The 22,103-nt window shown below is 29.6% G+C and overlaps 1 protein-coding gene across 2 annotated transcripts in view; it reads right to left on the minus strand.

Moving 5' to 3' along the window:
- Positions 1-338: 338 nt before the first annotated feature.
- LOC100166344 (atypical protein kinase C) overlaps positions 339-22,103 on the minus strand; it is a 30,324-nt gene continuing 8,559 nt past the window's right edge. For both annotated transcript variants that reach the window (XM_029487085.1, XM_008185580.3), the window contains exon 12: positions 339-1,783. In XM_029487085.1, coding sequence (XP_029342945.1) covers positions 1,696-1,783 — 88 coding nt within the window. In that variant the 3' untranslated portion in view covers positions 339-1,695. The remainder of the gene's footprint in view (positions 1,784-22,103) is intronic.

Here is a 22,103-nt window from a genome sequence, read left to right on the forward strand (position 1 = left end):
CGGTATTGTTTATACGTCCATCTAGACGTAATAATATAATATAATATAATAGTAATAATTTATGTATGACAAAAATTCACTACGATTGGCCGGAAAGTCAAGAAAAATACTTATGTAAATAATACTAAAGATTGAGTAAAATAAATAAATAATAGTACAAAAGTAATAATATTTTTTTGTATAAGAACTTAAAAATAACGTACTAAATTGTTAGGTTAACATTAATAAAAATTCACGTGCGTTAATGATTAAAAATACCAAATGCATTGTATTAATACAATAATAATATAATATGTGAGTGCGATACCTATGTATAAAATATTTATCATTTATATAAATTGTAAATTTAAATAAGGAATGTAATTAGATCATCTAAATATTTTATTATTATTATTATTATTATTACTATTAATCATTGAGCATTGTAGGATACCATTTTGCATAATATTATGCATTGTACCCATCTAAACGCGTCCTCGTGCGTAACAAAAAAAAACCAGAACCCTGATCGTTCATCGTCAATTTTGATTTATGAATTTCGCGGTTCAGGGAGATGGATTTTCATAAAATTTAGCGACCGACAACAATAATGAATGGATATTATAATTCACAAAAAATCAAAACTAAGGGGAGGAGGTGAAAAGATTTTTCCATTCCTCGCTCTTTATTTTCGTATATTATATATTTATATAATATATAAATCACGATCCACCGCGATGGTTCAGATCAGTTAATATTTGTATGCGTGTGTTATGGATGGGTCTAGTAGGTGGGAGCCAGACATTTTTACACAAAACTTGTGCACATTAACAAACCTCGTCTGTGGACAAAGGGCGTGGCTGGCGTATACGGTGGGGTACAACACTTTTTCCCGAAGAATAGAAACATGTTAAAACACTAATAAATAGTAATAATAATAATAGTATAGTGGAAGTAATAATAATAATGTTAGTACGTGCTACACGGTTCGTTAAATCGGCGAATCAATTTTGTTGTCTGGCCGTCGTCGGCGAGTGAGTGGGTGGGTGGGTGGGTGTGAGAGCCATATTGTTTTGTCATATCTATAGACAAGTTATAACGATGTTTGTTTTGCATTTATTAAACATACGTGTTATAGACGAACGAGGTTTACGGTAAAAAGTTGTATCCGAAACACACACGAGATGCGGCAACATATACGTCTTAGGTATATATAATATATATATATATATATATACGTAAATATAACATATGTATATTTTTTGTTGTATACAATGGAAAATTAAGTGAGTAATATGTGTCGAAGAGGAACTAAAACGTTTTAGAATTTGGTTTTTAAAACAAATTTAAGTAAGTCCAAACCGAAAATGATAAATCGTCAGAATAAGTTGAGCCATTGAAAACCGTCGACGCCGACGACGGACACGCGAGTAACTATATAATCAAATAATTAAATATTTATAATAATAATATATAAAATAAATATGGCCGTCGTCGACGACGGATTTTTATTATTATAATAATCACATTTTTTTTTTTTATGAATAAAGGGGGGGGGGGGGGTACTTATCGGAGCGGTAAGCAGAACCATCCCCTAGACGGCGGCCTGCCGTTGTCTGGGGGCGAGTCGATGGTCGTCGAACAGGGACAGTCGGCTTCGTGATGGTAATGCTGCATATTGTGGGGTGCGGCGTAATCGCCGCAGTCCTCCTCGTGTCACACGTTGTCCTCTTGTGACATCAGCAACGGGTTCACGTATTCAAAACCCTCGAATTCGGACTGATCGATTTTCTCGATGACACGCCTGAAAAAATTCAAAAACAAACAATCATTAACAATTTAATTTGTTTGAGTCGATGACATTATACGTTATCTTATATTCTTTTATTATTATAAGAAATTATATATATATATACACATATATGTTTATCTTAATTTTATATTAAGCTATTCAGTGGCAGGAAAAGCTTTTGTGGATCACCCACAAATAGGTTCCATGCAATCGATTGAGTAATACATACTATACGGGATCCGGAGTTAATTAGTATTTATATTTTATCTTTTTAAGTGCCTATTATTTATGTTCGTAACATAAGGGAAGAAAACGATATTATATTGATCATTGGATATAATATATCATTCGGAATTTTACGACTAAATTGTACGAATTTCAAACTTCCATTATTAGATAATAATTTAAAATTTAAATGTAATGTAATTCAGGGCAAACCTGTAATTATTACAATATGATAAAATATAACAGACAACACATCCAAACCACGGATTAATCAGTGATCCACACGTATATTATGCTTATCACTCCTTAAAAAATCAATACGAAGAATAGGTTACTGCGTAAGCTGGTCGGGTCTGCGTGGGGTGCCGAACCACATGCATTGAGAGTTACAGCTTTAACACTTTGTTTCTCAACCGGCGATTTCGCAAGTCAAGTGTGGGCAAGGTCTGCACACACAAACAAAATAGACACAGCTCTGAATGAGACTTGCCGACTAATCAAAGGATGCTTAAAAAATACACCAGTAAATAAACTGTATACCCTATCTGGTATAGCCCCACCTGAAATTTGACGGTCCGTACAAGCCGACTGGGAGCGAACAAAAGTGACAAATGATAACCAACACATAATGCATGGACTGCAAGAAGGCAAATACAGACTTAAATCTAGAAATAGTTTTATGAAAAGGACAAATGAAAGATGCATCACGAGAAACCCCAAAAATGAGAGAGTCGAGAGATGGAGGGAATAAATGGGAGACGAAACAGCATGGATAATGCCAACGAAAAACTTCGCACCCGGATATAACAATAGTTGGATGATATGGAGAAGCCTAAACCGACTACGAACAAAAGTAGGATGCTGTAAAGCCAATCTGAAAAAAATTGGGCTATCTAGAAGACTCATCGGCGCTATGTGAGTGCGGCGAGGAACAGACAATGGATCACCTACTGGTATGCTGTGAATGTCCTGTAGTGAAAAGGACCTCGCGATGGCAAACCAAGAGGCAATAGACAAGGCCAAGTACTGATCAAACGGTATATGACAAATTTTGATAGCGGAAACTCAAAATACCAAAGAAGTTACCAATAAACGGTATATTCACTACACTATAGTCTGTGTATACCTATAATATTATAGTTTTATTTTATTTTTATTTTATTTGTTTTATTTTACCTATTTTTAAATGTTTACTGTGAGGTATATTTTATGTTAATCCATGACAAATTATATAGGTTTCATCACAGCATTTTGATACGCATCCTCCGCTCTTTACTTCACCTATATCGTAGTTCTCCACTTCTTATTGGCTGTCAATCATATACATACATATATAACATCGAACAAAATCAACCAATGAGAAGTGGAGAACTACGATATAGGCCGAAAGTGAAGAAAATGCGTATCTACTGCGCAAAACTAGTACAGCTGTGATGATACCTATATAATTTGTCATGTGTTAATCTATTGTATTCCAGTGTACTGCAGCATAACACGATATAAATAAATCACTCCTCAGCTCCTCCTTATCAAACAATTCACAAATAAAATTGTATACAGCATTATTATATTATAATATTATACATTAATATTTAACACTCTATACATCAAGTTTCTCGTTAATATACCCTACATTAGACACTATAAGATTATATTATGTAAGGGACTTATTACATCTCGTCAACGTCGTATAATACTGTTGTTTTTAGACATTGTAATATTAACCTAACAAAAAAAGCAATACGTGTTCGTAAAAAGTCGAATGTATTTCAACAACTATAAATTATTATTTTTATGTATACAACACTTTTTGAATTCAAAAATAGTCCAGAGCCTTAAGGGTGATATATTCACAATATTGAAACAATTTATAAATATATTTTAGACATATATTTGTACATAGCTTTCTCGTTAAAATAATATTCCATCTATTTCTTAATTTTATTTAAATAAACTTCCATCGTTCAGGTTTTTTGTAAATAATTCTCGTAATTTATTAAAAACATTTAAAATAAGCACAAATGCGGTACCTAACAACCAAATATAATTTAAACATCTAATTAGGTGCGTATTAAATATTAATATACTTCAGAAAAATAAAATTTGATCTATATGAATTTAGTTTTTACTAGAAATCAATGATACTTTTATTCGATTCATCGATCCCTGGACTATCACTTTGATATTATTGTCAAAATTTAAATTTTCAATGGGTATTGATTTCAATACTTAATGAGAATAATATTACACTATAGGTATAGTATATACATATATACATATTCTCATATGTATATAGTGGTTTATATATTTTCTTCACCTTATGAGTTAAGACAATATAGTGTATTTATATTTTATATACTAATTTAAAAAGGCGGACAGTTAATACACGTAATTAACTTGAGTTAGTTAGTTAAGTAAAAGTCAACATAAGAATGTATCAAATTAAGTTATCTAACAATAAATTTAACTCTCAAAGTTTGAAATTAAAATATGGTATAATACGATAATAACTAAGTAAATATTTCGGTAAATATAAATAATTTTAAAGCCTATTATGAACTGTATTACATGTACACGTGTGCGTACATTGGCCTCAATGAATTCTAATTCCTAGTTTAAATAACTTATTCAATGTGTATTCTATATACGTGTAGTGTGTATATTTAGGTTATTCCTCTCCACCTGCACTGTTATTTAACAATAAATAACTTAAGTGTAATTTCTGTTCTTTTTCGTATTAATTCAATATTATATAAGTATATGATTACAAACAACAAGCATTGTACTTTGAATAACTTTGTTGTTTAAAAATAAGATTGATATAGGTACACATAAAAATTATTTATTTATCAACAGTTAACATTAATTAGCTATAGATTAGAGTGGCGCAACCAAGATTTTTTCAAAGGTGGTGTCCGCCAGTGGCTTATATTAGATTAAATATTTTACCAATGTTTAAAACACATTTTATTGTATATTATGTGTAAACAACCTAACCCAACCATACTATAATAATTATATATAATATTATGTATATAACATATTATAAACAAATTTAGACTCCACGGAATTTATAAAAAAATAAAATTTTTAAAATAATTTTTTATTGTTTATCCTTTGAATAAATAAAAACTTTTTTATATTAAAACTAGCTGTCCTACCCGACGTTGTCCAGGCCAAATATTTGTATTTTTGATAAATATATTTCTACAAAATTGATATACCATATTTCTTCTAATTTATTATAACATAGGTGATCCAGCACATTTCGTTGCCCGTAAAAAATGTTAACTCTTAAAAAAATTGTGATTGTTCAATTCTTTTCGGGTGTAACTCACAGCAGTAAGTGCAACTCAGTAAGCTCTATGCCTACTGACCTAGTACACGGCTACAGAATATAACAATAATTTCCAGATGAAAAGTGCAAGCAGAAGCAATCATTGTCGGTAGCAGTGGGTTATTAAAATTATAAATTGTCTCGTCACCGCAACGGCAGCTCTAGGTTTTTTTTGTATATCACAGAACAATGAATATTTAGTTGGCGGATCCAGGGGAGCACGTTGCCCTATACTACATACATAATATATGTGTATATCATATTATACTTAAATTATAATGAATAATTGAGAATCCAAGTGTACTTGGAACGAGTGGTGTTGTGCTTTTGTACGGCTATAAAATACACCGTTATTAAATCTTGTAAGCCCCAATTCAGTCTCCTTGCCACGCCAAGCCCCGAAAAAAGGAAATGTGAAGAGGACGAACTTGAGCTCGGATGGTAATCGAAAAACTTCCCTTTATTTTTTTTCTCGCATTTTTCATTGTATTGTACGTAAGAATTACTATATACGTATATATACTATGCGTGTCTGTACCCTATGGCCAGGGGGTTGATGGATCGTAAAATTTCTCGCGTTTTTAAGGTAATGCTCGGTCATAAAAATACGCTGTTCATCTCCTAAATAGTAATAATAATAATAATAATAATAATAATAAGGGAGCATACTTCCTCCGCAGAGACTCTTCGTGGTGAATGACGCGCACAGCGCAGTATACGAGTATAGAAGTTTAACCTCCTCCTTCTCGTTCTACTCAGAAAGGTTTTACGACTATATTTATTTTTTTCGACTCTTCGTCCTTTTTGGAACGTTTAACGGCGGGAGCTATAACGCTATATATATTATATACGGCCACGCACACGATCGTAAAACCAGATCCAAACTAAAAAAATTCAACGAGATTTTCCGTTACTGTTTGGAAGACCATCACTATTATTGCTGAATAATAATAATGGAAAAATCTACCCCTAGCACTATAGATAACCTACAATAAGGAAGAACCAATTTAAAAATATATCCCATACTACACTACAATGTCTACAATATAATGTGTAGCAGGACTAGTTCCAAAATATAGGATTAACCGTTTTAACTGTTTGACTTTTGCACTTAAACGTGTTGTTGCGGAACTCCGCTCCTACTAATGACGAATTTCAATAGTTATTATAGGTACCAGCTATTGTATAGGCGCACACACTTCTCACATACGTAGATACTGTGCGTTTGGCGGCGTATACCTAGGTATGTGGGTCTCTGCGGTGCACTCGACAGGGTATTTTATCCGTGTATTATACATTATACAACAATTCTGGAATACTCGACTCTGGTGCGTATGTACGGCGGGGACCGAGATTATTTTTAGAAAACGCGAATATTTGCAGATAATCCGTCAGATTTTGGCTCAAAGCCCCGGAAAATACGTTCAGTTATGACTTATACTAATATATAACGACACCGAGTCAAATCTTTATTATATATAATATTGTATACATATATATAGAGTTTTACTACTTGCATATGTTGTTTCCAACGCCCCTGGGATTCGTCTCTATAAATAAAGCACCAGACACACGCGCAACAAGCAATCATCACACACACACACACGCGCGCGCGCGCGCGCGCGCATCTCAAACCGCGGAGAGCGTGAGATGTCGCCAAAACGCGTTGACCGGTGTGCATATAATATATTATACAGTATACACGATGCGATACATACACGCACGTCTCTCATACTTATGTATAACAACAATATTTTAGTGGACACGCATCATCATCATCATCGCAAGCGGTGGCGGACAAATGGCCCTCCTCTCCTTTAGAAAATATGAGCATACATATTTTTCATTCTCTAAATGTTTTTTGTGTGTCCGTGCGTCTATCACGATATGCTAATTCGGGTGCTAAATGAGCCGTAGACAAAGCTGTTATAATATATATCATAGAGGAGGGTTCAACGGGCGGAGAAGACCGCCACGGAGAAACCGGAGAAAAACACGCGATGAGCGTGAAGGAGAAAAGAAACGGAGAATAAAAAATAAACCCAGATAATGAACCAATAGGTAGGTGTCAAACGGAGGGAACACCACCACGGCTATCTCACGCCCCGGGGGGATGCGCCTAATGGAAATGGACAGCAATAATAGCGCGGACAATGCGACGAAGAAGAATTTGAATAATTGCGCGTGTCCTGACAAATTACACGACGTGTCCCTTTGACCTTCGCAAACCGTTACACTAAAATATTGACACACACACGCACATACACACGGGTGGTCGCTTTTCAATTTGTAATTTAAAAACCGTAAATATGTCAAAACGGTAGCGCGCGACTAAAATAATATTTTCATAGCCTGCTCGGCCGTGATTACTTAATCTCGGTTTGTATACACATATAAGTACTTACATTACTACACGGATCCTGGATAAAGTGCGAGAGATTATTGGGGAAACTAGAATATTGTAAAACGGTTAAGTTAACTAGCTCCGATTGTACATACCTAATACGAATTACAAAACCAATGCGTGAATATTATGATAATAATCAATACGCTTCACGAACTCAAATATATAATATTATAACACATCAGTATTTTTTTCTATTACCTACCTATACCTAATATATAAACCATAAGTTGTTGAGAATTCTACAGCCAAGTATACAATGATATTATATTTTAAAAAAGTAGACGGCGACAGCGTTAGTACATTCAACACAGAGTAGTAGGTTTAAACATTAAAAGGTAGATAGTGAATTTTCGTTTTTAAAATTATACACATTGTATGTTGTAACACGCCACAGTAATATATACATATACATATATAATATGATTTTACAACTGTCGGCAATCCGCGAAGATGAAAGTAATGAGTAATTTGTGTTTTCTTGCAAAAAGAAAAACAGTAAATTTAATTTCGAATAACTATACATTACAATACCATAATAACACCGAGAGTAATAATATTGACAAAACCAAACAAAAACATCATTATTATGGCACGAGCACAAGAACAGCGCTCTATAAAGCGCAAGGGGGTTGTGTCTGTGTCTGTGTTTAAGTGCATTACACAAATTATTAATTCTTCGTCCTCTGCGCTCTCTGCAGGAAAAGGGGGCATGTAAATTCAGCCCAAAATGAGTAAGTTAAGTATTTATTAAATATAAATTTAATTTTTAATAATGGGGCCTATAATAAAATATCATAATGTTTACCTTTTAAAACTCAATGAACTAAATTGTATACCTATGAGTAAATGCATCAAGATAACAAACAATTAACGTGGTTTATTATCTGGTTATTTATCAAGCTGCTTAATAAAAATTATATTTAGTTTAAAATAGACGTTTAAAAAAAAACATTATCACTATATTATAAAGGTAAATGTTAACTATTATTAACATAAATGTTTTACTTTGTTTAATTATGTAGTATACAGTTACATTTCTATCATTATTTTAATACATTTATTTGTTATTATTATAATAAGTACCTTTTTTCAGCCCTCTCTCTCCCAATAAAAATGTATTCTACTAAAATTACCAAATTTAAAATATTATATTTTGAAGGATCTAGTCCACTGAGATAATTTACGCATTTCGCACTAATGCCAGTGGCCCGAGTGGAATGAAACATATATACAGCGGTAGCAATATTATATTAAACCCTTATAGATTAGAATATTCCCATAACACGGTACGGCGACGATTTTTAGGAAAATATAGATGGTAATATATTACAATACATGTAGTGTGCTGCACCGCCGTTATTAAAATGAAGGCGCCGGGTCGGAGCCGAAAGCTATTTGCCATCTTACACACGCTGCATATAATACATGGCAAATGTTGATGATTTTCGAGGCTGAGAAGACGACTATCGGGTCCCAGAATCGTTGCCGGAGACAAAGAAAGCAAAAAGATAGCATACGTTTTCCGTCTGTTATTTTATTGTCGTCGTCGCATCTTGCATTATTATATTATAACGGGGCGATTGGCCAGCACGAAATCAAAAAAAAAAAAATACCACAAAATAAAACGATTTAAGGAGGAGGAGGGGGTGGGATTCGTATATTATAATATCATGAGTCGTCTTCGTTGTCGTTTGGCAATCGTCCCGCGGGTTTATGCGCTGCCGAATATTTCCGATTTTTTGGCACGACGAAACGCGAGATCCCTCCCCCTCCTACCACGGGCTATTGTCTACGACAACGAGCGAATACAGCAGAGAAAACTTAAAATACGAGCTGGATTTATCATTTGTTTATTTTACATGTACACTTGATTCCCGTGGCGACATGATCAAGTACACGTGTATGCAATTTTATACTTTATAGTACCTTGTAGGTACCTTGTAAGTTATTTAAGAACAAATAAATTGTTCATTGAAAAGCGTTTTGCATGCGGCCATGCAGGCAAGAACTACTCGAGTAGTCAAGCTATAAATAATATAATGCTAGTTCAGAATCCATATTTTTACCATAAAATAGGAGGACCTATTCGGTATGCAATATCGATATATAAATTGGTAATACACATTATCAACATACTCACAAAAAAATGTTTTTAATTCATTATTGGAAATTCGTATTTGTATTAAACTATATTTATGCATCACTTTGGACAGTCGCGGGCATAGGTAATTGAGTAAATTATATTATTATTGCTATTAAAAAAGCGTCACCGCATGGTCATCTATGTATAACATATTACAGCCTTGCCGCGGTACATGATAATATTTTATTTTCTGTTCTCACGAATTAACGCATGAAAACTGTTCAAAAATTCCACACGAACTCGATACGGATAACGCGTATTCGCAGACTTTCATCATTGTCTCTCCCGCGTTTACCGGATACGAGTAAGTATATAATATAATATATAGGATGAGAGTAGTTACGTTGTATAGTAAAGTTATTACGGCGGAGTCGTCGCAGCGTTGTTATTTTCGTTTTTTACATTGTCAAAATGTGGCGGCAATAATTTAGGATAGCACACGCACTTACAGTTTTTTTTTAAACGATATAAATCAAACGCTAGAGATGTTGGATTAAATAGTAACGATATTTCAATAGATCGTGCAGTGTAAAAGTGAATTATAATACGCATTTGAAAGGAGTTAGGGGAAAAAAACTAATTTAATTTATAGACCACTCGCTAAAGTATATAGTATATACAGTGCATGTATGTTTGATTTTACGACTCTCGTGTGGTTCCTATAAAATATTTTTAATTGGCATTCGACAACGCATTTTGAATAGATCAATAACCGAAAAACTCGCAAGAAAGATGTAAAAATACGTATATAACATTAGGGAAGTGGAACATAATATTTACAGGAGTAATCTACAATAATGCAAAATACATATACTATAGTATATAAACTATTAAACTATATTATAATATATTATACTCCTATATTTTCTTCAATTAGTGCATGCAAATGTCACTAAATCAATTTCTCATTGTTACACGAATTAACATAATTATTAATTAGTATAATACGTATATTTTATTAATAATACTCTATATTCAAAATATAATAATAATAATGGAAAAACGAACTATACGAAGTTACTCAATTATATAAAGAATTTATTATTCATTGCTATTTAGTAATAAATTACGTTAGCTGTTAAAATGTTAATGCCTTAAAAAACCAAATTATATCGTAGTACTAATATCGATAACTCGTATTATTGTTACTAGCATAACTGCAAGCATAAATTAATTAATTAAATATATTATGTAATTATGATATAATCTGTATAGAATATAGTTTGTGATGAAAACCAATATATTTTCAACTTCAAACACGTTATAGAAAACATCAAAATACCTGATTTTAAACTTGATTTATGAGTTATTAAAACTAATAAGGGCGAAAATACAAAACGAGGTATTGCCAAAAATGTACATGATTATATATTTTAATTATTTACAAAATTCTTTATTAGGATTTAAAAGTTCGAAGTCCTAAGATATCAATGTAATTATGTAATTAACAATGACATTATAATGGGTCCAACCTTGTATAATATTTCAATAAATAAATAAATAATATGTAAATGGACTTATTACAGTACCTATACATAACTACTAAATATACCAAATCAATAACATTAGAAGAGACCGGATTTATATGCACAAAAAGACCTCAAAATATGCTACAAAATATGCATTTATTTTTAAATATACACTTAAAATTGAATCGAAAACATTTAATTTAAAATTATGTAAAAAATAAGTATTAATTAATTAAGTAATAAAAGAGGTATATAAAGGTTTTAATAGTTTAAAAAAGTATGAAAAAGTATATTTTTGTCATCTTCACTAAGTTCTTCACCATTTAACGTAATTTATCTTAAATCTATAAAATATTAGCCCTGATTGGCTTCCTATAACATTTCTTATTTAGTTGTAATTAAAAAAAACATAGATATTTGAAATTTTTACAATATATTTTTAATAGCGTGAATATAATATATGGTTTAAATTTCAAACTATTATAAGTACCTAACTGTTTTTGAGATATTTATCACCATATGAAATTTATGACTTTTTTTTCAGGAATTATCGATAAAAAAATGTTTGGACGGCCAAAGCTAATGTAATACAAGGTTCCTAATAATTTGTTAATAAATCTATTAAAAATATATTAAAGACACGTAGGCGCAGCTTTTTTTTAAACATTTTATGATCAAATTTTGACAAAATTCATTAAAATTTGGGAATTATTTTGTAGTTAAAAATTTATAAAATGTTCTACTTGTTATATTAGCCATTTACTTGATGTGAATAATAATTAATAAATTATAATATTTTAAAAAAATATGAGTACATTATTTAAATATGCACAAGATCAATTTTTCATTTGAAATACTACTTAAAAGAAAAATCTCAAGAGATTTTTTTATAGAAAATTGTGTAATAAACATTTTTTGTTTAAAACTTGTTTTGATTTGAGCAATACTTTTAGAAATATTGATAAAAAGAACTAAATTGATGACATTTTTCAAACTTTGTACTTTGTAGAGCTTTAATAAAAAGCTTCAATTCAATCTACAGGGATTTTTAGTCTTTTAGTATATTAGTTTTCTCTATTTTGCTTTTACAGATTGGCCAATGCTGCTTATAAAATATTAATATGACTTTCTGGTAAATTTTTTTTTGTTTGAGGTAGAAAAAATGATGTATAATCTTGAATTAAATTTTCAAACCTTAGATATAAAAAAATTATTAATTTTCAACTTAAAATAATTTGCAAATTATTTTCGTGATTTTGACAATTTTTTTCAAAATTCTAACATAGACACGCTTATGAAAAAATATTGTGAATTAAGTCTCAACTTTTTTTTATAATTACACTAGTAACAGCATATAAAATATCTTGTATTAAATTTTCGAGTTGTTGACCGAGTGAATAAAAATTCACCTTTAAAACTTAGGTTTAAACGATGGTTTAATAGTCAATTACAGCTATACTTTATTACACCATCGTTGTAGGATGGTCAGAGTACTTTATTCGTTTATTGTGGGCGTGCATTAACTTAGTCCCACGACGAAAATACATAATACAAATCATTTACTCGGATGCTCTTGGAATTTAAGACATTAAAGGGACAAAACACTTTTTGTAATTCGTGCGGTGTAGAAATATGAGAATTGTCAATATCGGTAAACTACGGATAAAGTATAATGTCATGGAACACAAATAATAACATCGCATATAGAGCACACAGACTGCTGCAGTCTTTCTGGATTGGTATAATTTTTTTTCTAATCCTCTCCGTCAGTCCAAACTCATACGAAAATAATGAAAGCAGAGAAAGGAGTGCATTAAAAAGAGGAAAAAACTAAATAAATGCACCCACCAAAGGAAATAAATATTACAAAACCCGTACTTGTTCACATATATTATATTATGGGCACAAGAACGCGGAGGCAGAGGAAAGAGACGTTTTTTCAGCAGCTTGACCTCGGGTGACCACCACGACGTTGAGAAATAGAGCCCTGTGTCAGCGGAGCAGCTGATTTTTTTTTCTTTTGACCGGGGTAGCAATTAAAAATGCAGGAAACAGGAGACGTGTCTGAAACAGGACTGAAACAAGGGAGATTCTATGGGGACAAGTAATTATAATAATTCCTCGTCAAAACAATGCAGTGGTATACCCTTATACATAGTTGTGAGCTCCTTAGAACACAAAACTACTACGGCTTGTTATTATTATTCCCCATTTAGGGTCCTCAATCGGTTTAAATATCAGGGTCACCCGTCGTAAGCGTCGTCATAGGCGCGACGGCCAACGCCGTCGTCATTATAATAATAGCCCTTTTGTCATGAATGCCAAACAAAACGTTCACGTTATACATAGGTAGGATTAGGACAAGGAAAAACCATCGACTTTATTACTATAGTGTACTATAGTGTACATGGAATAAGATCGCCGTTCATTTCATAAAAGAATCAAGCACTAACGGAACAAATACCGTCAACAATACTGAGTTCACATCAGTTTATTTAAATATTTTTTTTTTTAAAGATCACAAAACATGGTTAGACAGAATACATCACAAGGACTGGACGAAGAGCTGAATTTTCTTCATAATTATTATAAATTTGAGTTAAAAAAAAGTAAAGTAAAGATTAAAAATATGTATTTAATTTATATTCATAATATATAGAAATGGACGTAGGTACGTCTGTAATTAATAAACTCAAAAATTACGGGACTGTTTTCAATAAAAGTTATGTTAATAGATTTCTAGAGACTTGGAGGGAGTTTATAGCTATTTTTTTCAATCTCTCTAGGTATTGCTATAGGGTGGCTCACACATGACTTAGTTTTCCACTCACGAAAAAAGAATATATATATTTTTTAGATGCTGAGTGGAACGATGAATGTATTGATTTTACAATGATGTGTTTTTTTATTTTTTTATTTTATTTTTTATTTTTGTGCCTGTCATCACGGTTTGGGGCAGTAAAACTGCTTAGATTTTCTTCAACAGTACCTTGTTTGATGGGAAAGTGAATCTAGTTGGTGCATTCGGGAGGTCAAAATTTGAAATTTCCAATAGTTTTCAAAAACGCCATGAAAAACTAAAGAAAAATTAAGGAAAAACGGGAATTTTTACGCAAAAGCTGTTTTCAAGAAAATCGATTTTGGTTTTTGGTGTAACTTTAAAACAAATGACCGTAGATACATGAAATTTTAACTGGTTGTTTATATTTCCATTTTTTATACATAATACAATTTTCAAAATATTTTGATTTGTTTTGAACTGTTTAGGGACATTTTCAGATTCCAACTTTATTAGTTTTTTTTTCTATGAATGTCAATAAAACTTTATTTGTTGAGTAAAAATACTTGAAAATTTAATACAAGACTCCTACTATATTGTTACAATGACATTTGAGAAATATTAAAAATCCTTAGTCACAGTTTTTTTTTATTAGCGTTTAAAGTTCAAAAATTGACAACATATGTAAAAATCACGAATATTAGCAAATTATTTTGTGTTAAGAATTCGTAAAAATTTTTCTTTTTAAATCTAAGATTTGAATACGTAATACAAGATTCCTCATAATTTTGTCTAGCTTTATCAAAAAAAAAATGTCTACAAGAAAGTCAAATTAAATTTTTATGAGCGTTTGAAATTCATATTTTTACAACATTTGATATTCGCTCGATTTCTCATGTGACAATATTCTTATTTTATTGTTATTCAAAAACGAATGACTGTAGAAAAAGCCTAGAATAACTATTTTAGTTATTTTGTTGTGATTGTATAATATTATTCGTAGGTATACTTGAAACTTCTAAAGTATACTATTATGATAGTATCATGGTTTGTTGTTGATGTATAATGCGTTATAAGTACCTAATAGATATTGTGATATGATTAATTTGGAATTTATTATAGGTACATTTTTTTTAATACCATAGACTATATTATAATATTATTTCTTATACCTAGACTGACATACCGACTCCGCTCAGAATCGTTTTTCTTATACAATGATATTATATCATTGAATTCAAATTTAATACCATCCATTATACAGTGACCCACTTGTAATCTACTGTATAGCAGAGCGACATGCACTTACCTACCTTTTTTTAAATTTTATTTATAAGGTTGTTACATATTATATTGCTATTATGATAGTAGAAATAAGGTAATAAACATATAAAAAAAAAACTTTGGCAGAGGCAACGCCGGGCAAGACAGCTAGTGCTAATTGCAGTAGGTACAATAATTATTATAAAAACCAATTTTTTTCATTTTCTCAAAATTTAGATGAAAACGAAATGTTCAATACCACGATTAACGTTTAATAATTTTCAACTAATGAGATCTATTAAAAGTTTGGACAAACGTAAATTGTGCCCAATTACGCCCAAAAATATTATTTTTATTATAGACATTCCAGAGGACATCACGAGAAGGTGACTATCACTGTCCTCTAAAAATGATTTTTTGGTTTGCTTGAAATAAATAAAATAGTTAATAAAAATGGCAATTTTTTTTTTTTTTAAATAAAATAATTTGGGATTAAAAAGTTTTTTTATTTTTTTTTTTTGTTAAGTTAATTGATGCAGTAAACAATAATACAAAAATGTAATAATACAAAATTAGGATAATATCAACAGTATTTAAAATATATATAATAGATATCGATTAATTCAAAGGTACTTATATAGATACTATGGGCGCAATTCACTATACTCATTTTAGAAACCGAGAAATCCAGGGCGCAATTTACTATAGTATTTTTATTACATGCTAAACGTGGCCCCTATTTACAAGCACCCAAAAGTTTTGTGGTTATATTTTGGTGGACAAAATGTTCTCGTTTCAAATACAATTTTTAACTTTAACTATAAACTACGTTTTTATGTGTAGAATAGCAAATTAACTTGAATTCAATATTGAAACCACAGTTTAATAGTTATGATAAATTTAATTTATTTAATAGATTTAAATAAAAAAAAAATAACATATGTTTGTGTATATGTGCGTTGTGCATACTGCCTAATATTTGCCATTTAGAAACATTAAAGCTATATTAAAGCTATTTAAGTTACACAATACTGAATACGTACATAAAATATATATTCTTATATATAAGATCACAATATTTATATTACAAAATATCGAAAGTAAAGTGTAGAGCCACAATTCACAAATCTAATACACAAAGAAAACACTACAATAGAGTGAAGAATTTCGAATGAAAATAAATATAGTGCAACTCCAAAAATTCAAGGCAATAATCGATAGATTTATGGATATTGTAACCGGAAGTTTTTGGTCCGCATGCTTTAAGGACGGAAAAACATTTTATATATAGAACAAATACAAAATACGCAATGCCGTTAAAGAGATTTAAAAGGGAAATCTTATATTATTGGCGTGAATATATGTCGGAAAGATATAATATATATTATAACTTTTGTCAGACAAACCACTTATTTTTCATGTTACCAGTACCGTAAAATAGAAAAAATTATATTATTTGACAATGATAAACATAATTCAAAACAAAAAAAAAAAACCTTAAATCTAACTTTTTTGTTATTTATAAATATTGTGGAAAAACTTTTTATGTATCCCCACATAACAGATATTATAATATGCAGTTTTTTTGTTATTGAAATTTAAAATGTTTGATTTTGTAATACTGCAATGGTTATAGTACCTATATTAAGGATATATTGGCCATCATAATAGGCATATTGTAATTTTGTAAAATTAATAACAAAAGTGCTTATATATTTTACAAACAAAATGTACGTATTTAATTTTTGCTATTCACGAAACTTAGTACAAAACACTAAAACTGTATATATATTATATTAGGTATTACTATAGGTACCTAATAGGTATTCGTAATATGTAAGTATACTCTGTGATAAATATATATATATCTATATATATCAAACAATAGTAACAACTAGTTGTTTATATTGCGGAACCGAATACAATATGTTAATAACACGACATAACGATAATAAATGTGATCCCTAAAAAATACTTCGGGAATCGATTATGCTTAAATCAGTCAAGTAGGCAGATGTTTTATTATAATTTATAACTAATTAATACCAATTGTTTAATTAAAAGGATTTTGATATATAATATAAATATATATATATTTATATAGTGCGGGATAATAGAAATTCTTACACCACAATATAAAATACTGATCATGTTTAGTGGATCATTTCATAGATATATCAAATGTGTGTGAAAAATATCGGAACAGAGTATTCAGACACCAGGTGTTAGACACTCGTCACACTTTATTCACTAGATAGGCCATGAATTTTCACGTATTATTATTATTATTGTAGATGCTGTTGTTATTAATCATATAAATCATTTCAAAGAAATGATAAATCATTGCATTCTAAAAATTACTTTGGGCGGATATTGAATTACTATATAATATTTATAGGACGTTATAAAAACATCGAGTTACTCAATGAATATTTAAAAAAAATGTTTTGAATATAATACATTTATAATATAAGTAGTCATAAATAATATAAAATAACATATTACCAATAAAAGGCACATAATGAATAAAAACAAATGACTGTTTTGTCCAATCCATGTAGTCCAATAAAAAATGTTTTATTCAATCCATTCAGTCAAAAATACTTAATTTAAAAAAAGGTGGGCAAGTGGGTGTCGCTCTGCTGCACAGTAGCTGTACAAGTGTGCCACTGTAATGGATGGTGTTAAATTTAAATTCAATGATATAATATTCATACTATTATACAAGAAAAACAATTCTGAGCGAAGACGGACGACGGTCAGTCAACCTATGATATATTAATATTACTAAATAGATTTGATGATATTATTGTGAATAAAGTAATTCATCTATAACCTATTTACGTGGAACTTTGTTCTAAATGTTCAATCCTTAGTTATATAAGTTGAACATTTTATAAATTTTTAACTAAAAAAAATAACTATTACATTTTAAATTTAATACATTTTGTCAAAGTTCTAACTTAAAATGCTTATAAAAATAATTGTGCCTATCTATTTTTGAACTGCTATTGTAACAATATAGTATAAAATGTTCACGCTTTTTTACCTAACAAATAGCATTTTATTGACAATTATAAAAAAAAAACAAAAAAAATTGAAGACTGACAATGCCCATAAACAGCTCAAAAAGAGTCAAAAATATTTAAAAAATTTGAGGGTGTATAGAAAATGAGAAAATATAAACATTCAGTGAAACCTTCATGTATTTACAGTTATTCATTTTTGAATTACAACAAAATAACAAAATCGCTATATGAGAAATCAAGTGAATATCCAATCTTCTAAAAATATGAACTTCAACTGCTCATAAAAATTTAATTTGGTTGACTTGTAGACATTTTTTTTTTTGATAAAGGTAGACAATATTATGAGGAATCTTGTATTACATTTTCAAATCTTAGATTTAAAAGAAAAATGTTAACGAATTCTTAACCCAAAATAATTTGCTAATTTTCGTGATTTTTACATATTTTGTCAGTTTTTGAACTTTAAATGCTAATAAAAAAAAAACTGTGACTAAGGATTTTTATTATTTTTCAAATATCATTGTAAAAATATAGTAGGAGCCTTGTATTAAATTTTCAAGTATTTAAGTATTCAAGTATTAAATTTGAATTCAATGATATAATATCACTATATAAGAAAAACGATTCTGAGCGGAGACGGTATGTCAGTCTAGATAATAGACATACATATTTAGGTATACTTATCTATAGTATTATTAATAATTTTCAAATTAATCATATCATAATATCCATTAGGTAACGCGTTATACATCAACAACAAACCGTGGTACTATCATAGATATATAATAGTATACTTTAGAAGTTTCAAGTACCCACAAATAATATTATACAATCACAACAAAATAACTAAAATAGTTATTCCAGGTTTTTTAATACTTAATTTCGTCCAAATTTTAACTTAAAATGACTATAAAAATAAACTGTGCTTATGTATTTCTTAGAATTTTTGGTAACAGAATTAACAACTTACGTGGAATCATGTTTTAAATGTTCCATCCTTAGATACAAAAGTTGAACATTTTATAGATTTTTAACTACGAATTATTCAATTTTAAATTTGATAAATTTTGTCAACATTTCAACTTCAAATGCTTATAAAAAATAATTGTGCCTATGTATTTTTAATATTTTTCAACTGCTTTGTAACAATGTATCAGGGGCCTTGTATTAATTTTTTATACTTGGCCCAATAGATAAAACTTTGTTGATATTTATAGAAAAAAAAACTAAAAAAATTGAAAACTTACAATGTCTGTACCAGCTCAAAAAGAGTCAAATTATTTTCAAAATTTTATCGTATATAGAAAATGCTAATATAAACATTCAGTGAAATTTTCAAATATCTACAGTCATTCGTTTTTTAATTACAATAAATCTTGTATTACATTTTAAAATCTTAGTTCTAACTAGAAAATTTTTTACGAATTATAAACTCAAAATAATTAGGTAATTTTCGTGATTTTTCCATATTTTGTCAATTTTTAAACTTTAAATGCTAATAAAAAAAAAACTGTGACTAAGGATTTTTAATATTTTTCAAATGTCATTGTAACAATATAATAGGAGCCTTGTATTAAATCTTCAAGTATTTTTACTCAAAAAATAATGTTTTATTGACATTCATAGAAAAAAAAACTAATTAAATTGGAAACTGAAATTGTCCGTAAACAGCTCAAAACAAATCAAAATATTTTGAAAATTTTATCATGTATAGAAAATGGAAATATAAACAACCAGAGAAAATTTCATGTATCTACAGTCGTTCGTTTTAAAGTTACACCAAAAACCAAAATCAATTTTCTCGAAAACAGATTTTGCGTAAAAATTCCTGTTTTTCCTTCATTTTTCTTTTGTTTTTCACGGCGCTTTTGAAAACTATTGAAAAATGTTACATTTGACCCCCCAAAGTACCAACTAGATTCACTTTCCTATCAGAAAAAGGTACTGTTGAAGAAAATCCAAGCACTTTTACTGTCCCTAGAAGGTGATGACAAACACAAAAAAAAAAAAAAACACACATCATTGTAAAATCAATACATTCATCGTTCCACTCAGAATCTAAAATTGGAAACTAAAAATGTAAACAGTTCAAAACAAATCAAAATATTTTGAAAATTTTATCGAGTATAGAAAATGATAATATAAACAACCAGTTAAAATGTCATGTATATACTATAATTTGATTTAGAGTTGGATTTTGTCGAAAACCGATTTTGTGTAGAAATTTCCGTTTTTCCTTAATTTGTAAGTTGTTTTTCTAGGTGCTTTTGAATACTATTGGGAATTTTAAATTTTGACCTCTCGAAGCACTGGGAGGTTTCTTCAATTGTTCATTGAACAAGATATTGTTGAATAAAATCAAAGCAGTTTTACACCCCAAACGGTGATGACAGACATAACAATTTTAAATTTTTTTTTTAAAAAAAAACACATTGTAATATCAATACATTCATCTCTCTGCTCAGAATCTAAAATATTTTATTTATCCAAATTTTTATAACCTTTGTTTCAACAATAGGATCTTATTATTAATAGGGCTTTTTTGTTTTAAACTTTTATTCTTAATTAATAATTATTTCTTTAAAATAATATTTTTAGTTTATAAACCACCAGATTAAATATGATGCCAAGAATTATTAAATCTAAAAAGAAGAAATCATTACTTATAAACAATGGATTTTGTTATCAACATCATTCGTTTAGCAAACATCATACCAATATTGGAGATGTTAAAAATGATCAATCTATAAAGCAAGGTGTATAACAAACCGTGATTAGAAAAATTTGGTTATTTTTAAATGTAATGAATGGATGAAATTACACCCACCAGATGGAGCAGCCATTGAAGCAAAAGAAATTATCCAACGAATCAAAACAGTAGCTAAAGAATTGCCAAACTCAGGACAAAGCAAAACATTACAAGGTATGGAAAATGTTCACAATAAAGAAATAATTTTTAAATAACCAAATAGAAATGCAATCTAACCAATGATAAACTTACATCAAAATAGAACGAGACCTACTATACCACATAATTTATTTGAAATTGAAATTCACTATCCTTACAATTTTACAACACGTGATGAACCATTTCTTATAAATTTATAATATGATAGTGAGAATAATGACTTATAAAATAATATATATAAAAGTACATTGAACATTAAAAATAATGGACAAATATTTAAACTGGACATAACTGATATTTGGAATAAACAAAAATTGGACATTATGTATAGGACCAGGGGGGTCCCTAAGGGGAGAGCGAAGGGGCGACCGCCCCCTCAATAAGCTGTGAGATGTCCTGTTTTTACTAATACCTAACTACATTTTATACATTTAGTTAGTTGTTTGTATACTGATTATACAGACCGTTGACACAAACATCAGACATAATATAGATTATATAAGCAAATAGATGTTAGGTTTTTGTTTAAGGGAATTCGATACCGTGATTTTCTGTTTTCGTCTAACACACGCGTCACATAGTATTTTGGACGTGTTTTTTGCTAAACATACCAATTGATCTAATGAAGCGATAAGAATTCTGAAAAACAGATTTGATTCGTCATCAAGTCTACTTGAAATTGACTTTCCCACATTTTTGATATTATCTCCCAAATTCCAGAAAAAGTCATACAAAAAAAAATTATTTGAACATTGTTTGGAGAAGCTAAAAT

Source organism: Acyrthosiphon pisum, chromosome A1 (genome assembly GCF_005508785.2).
Source record: "Acyrthosiphon pisum isolate AL4f chromosome A1, pea_aphid_22Mar2018_4r6ur, whole genome shotgun sequence".
Lineage (NCBI taxonomy): Eukaryota > Metazoa > Arthropoda > Insecta > Hemiptera > Aphididae > Acyrthosiphon > Acyrthosiphon pisum.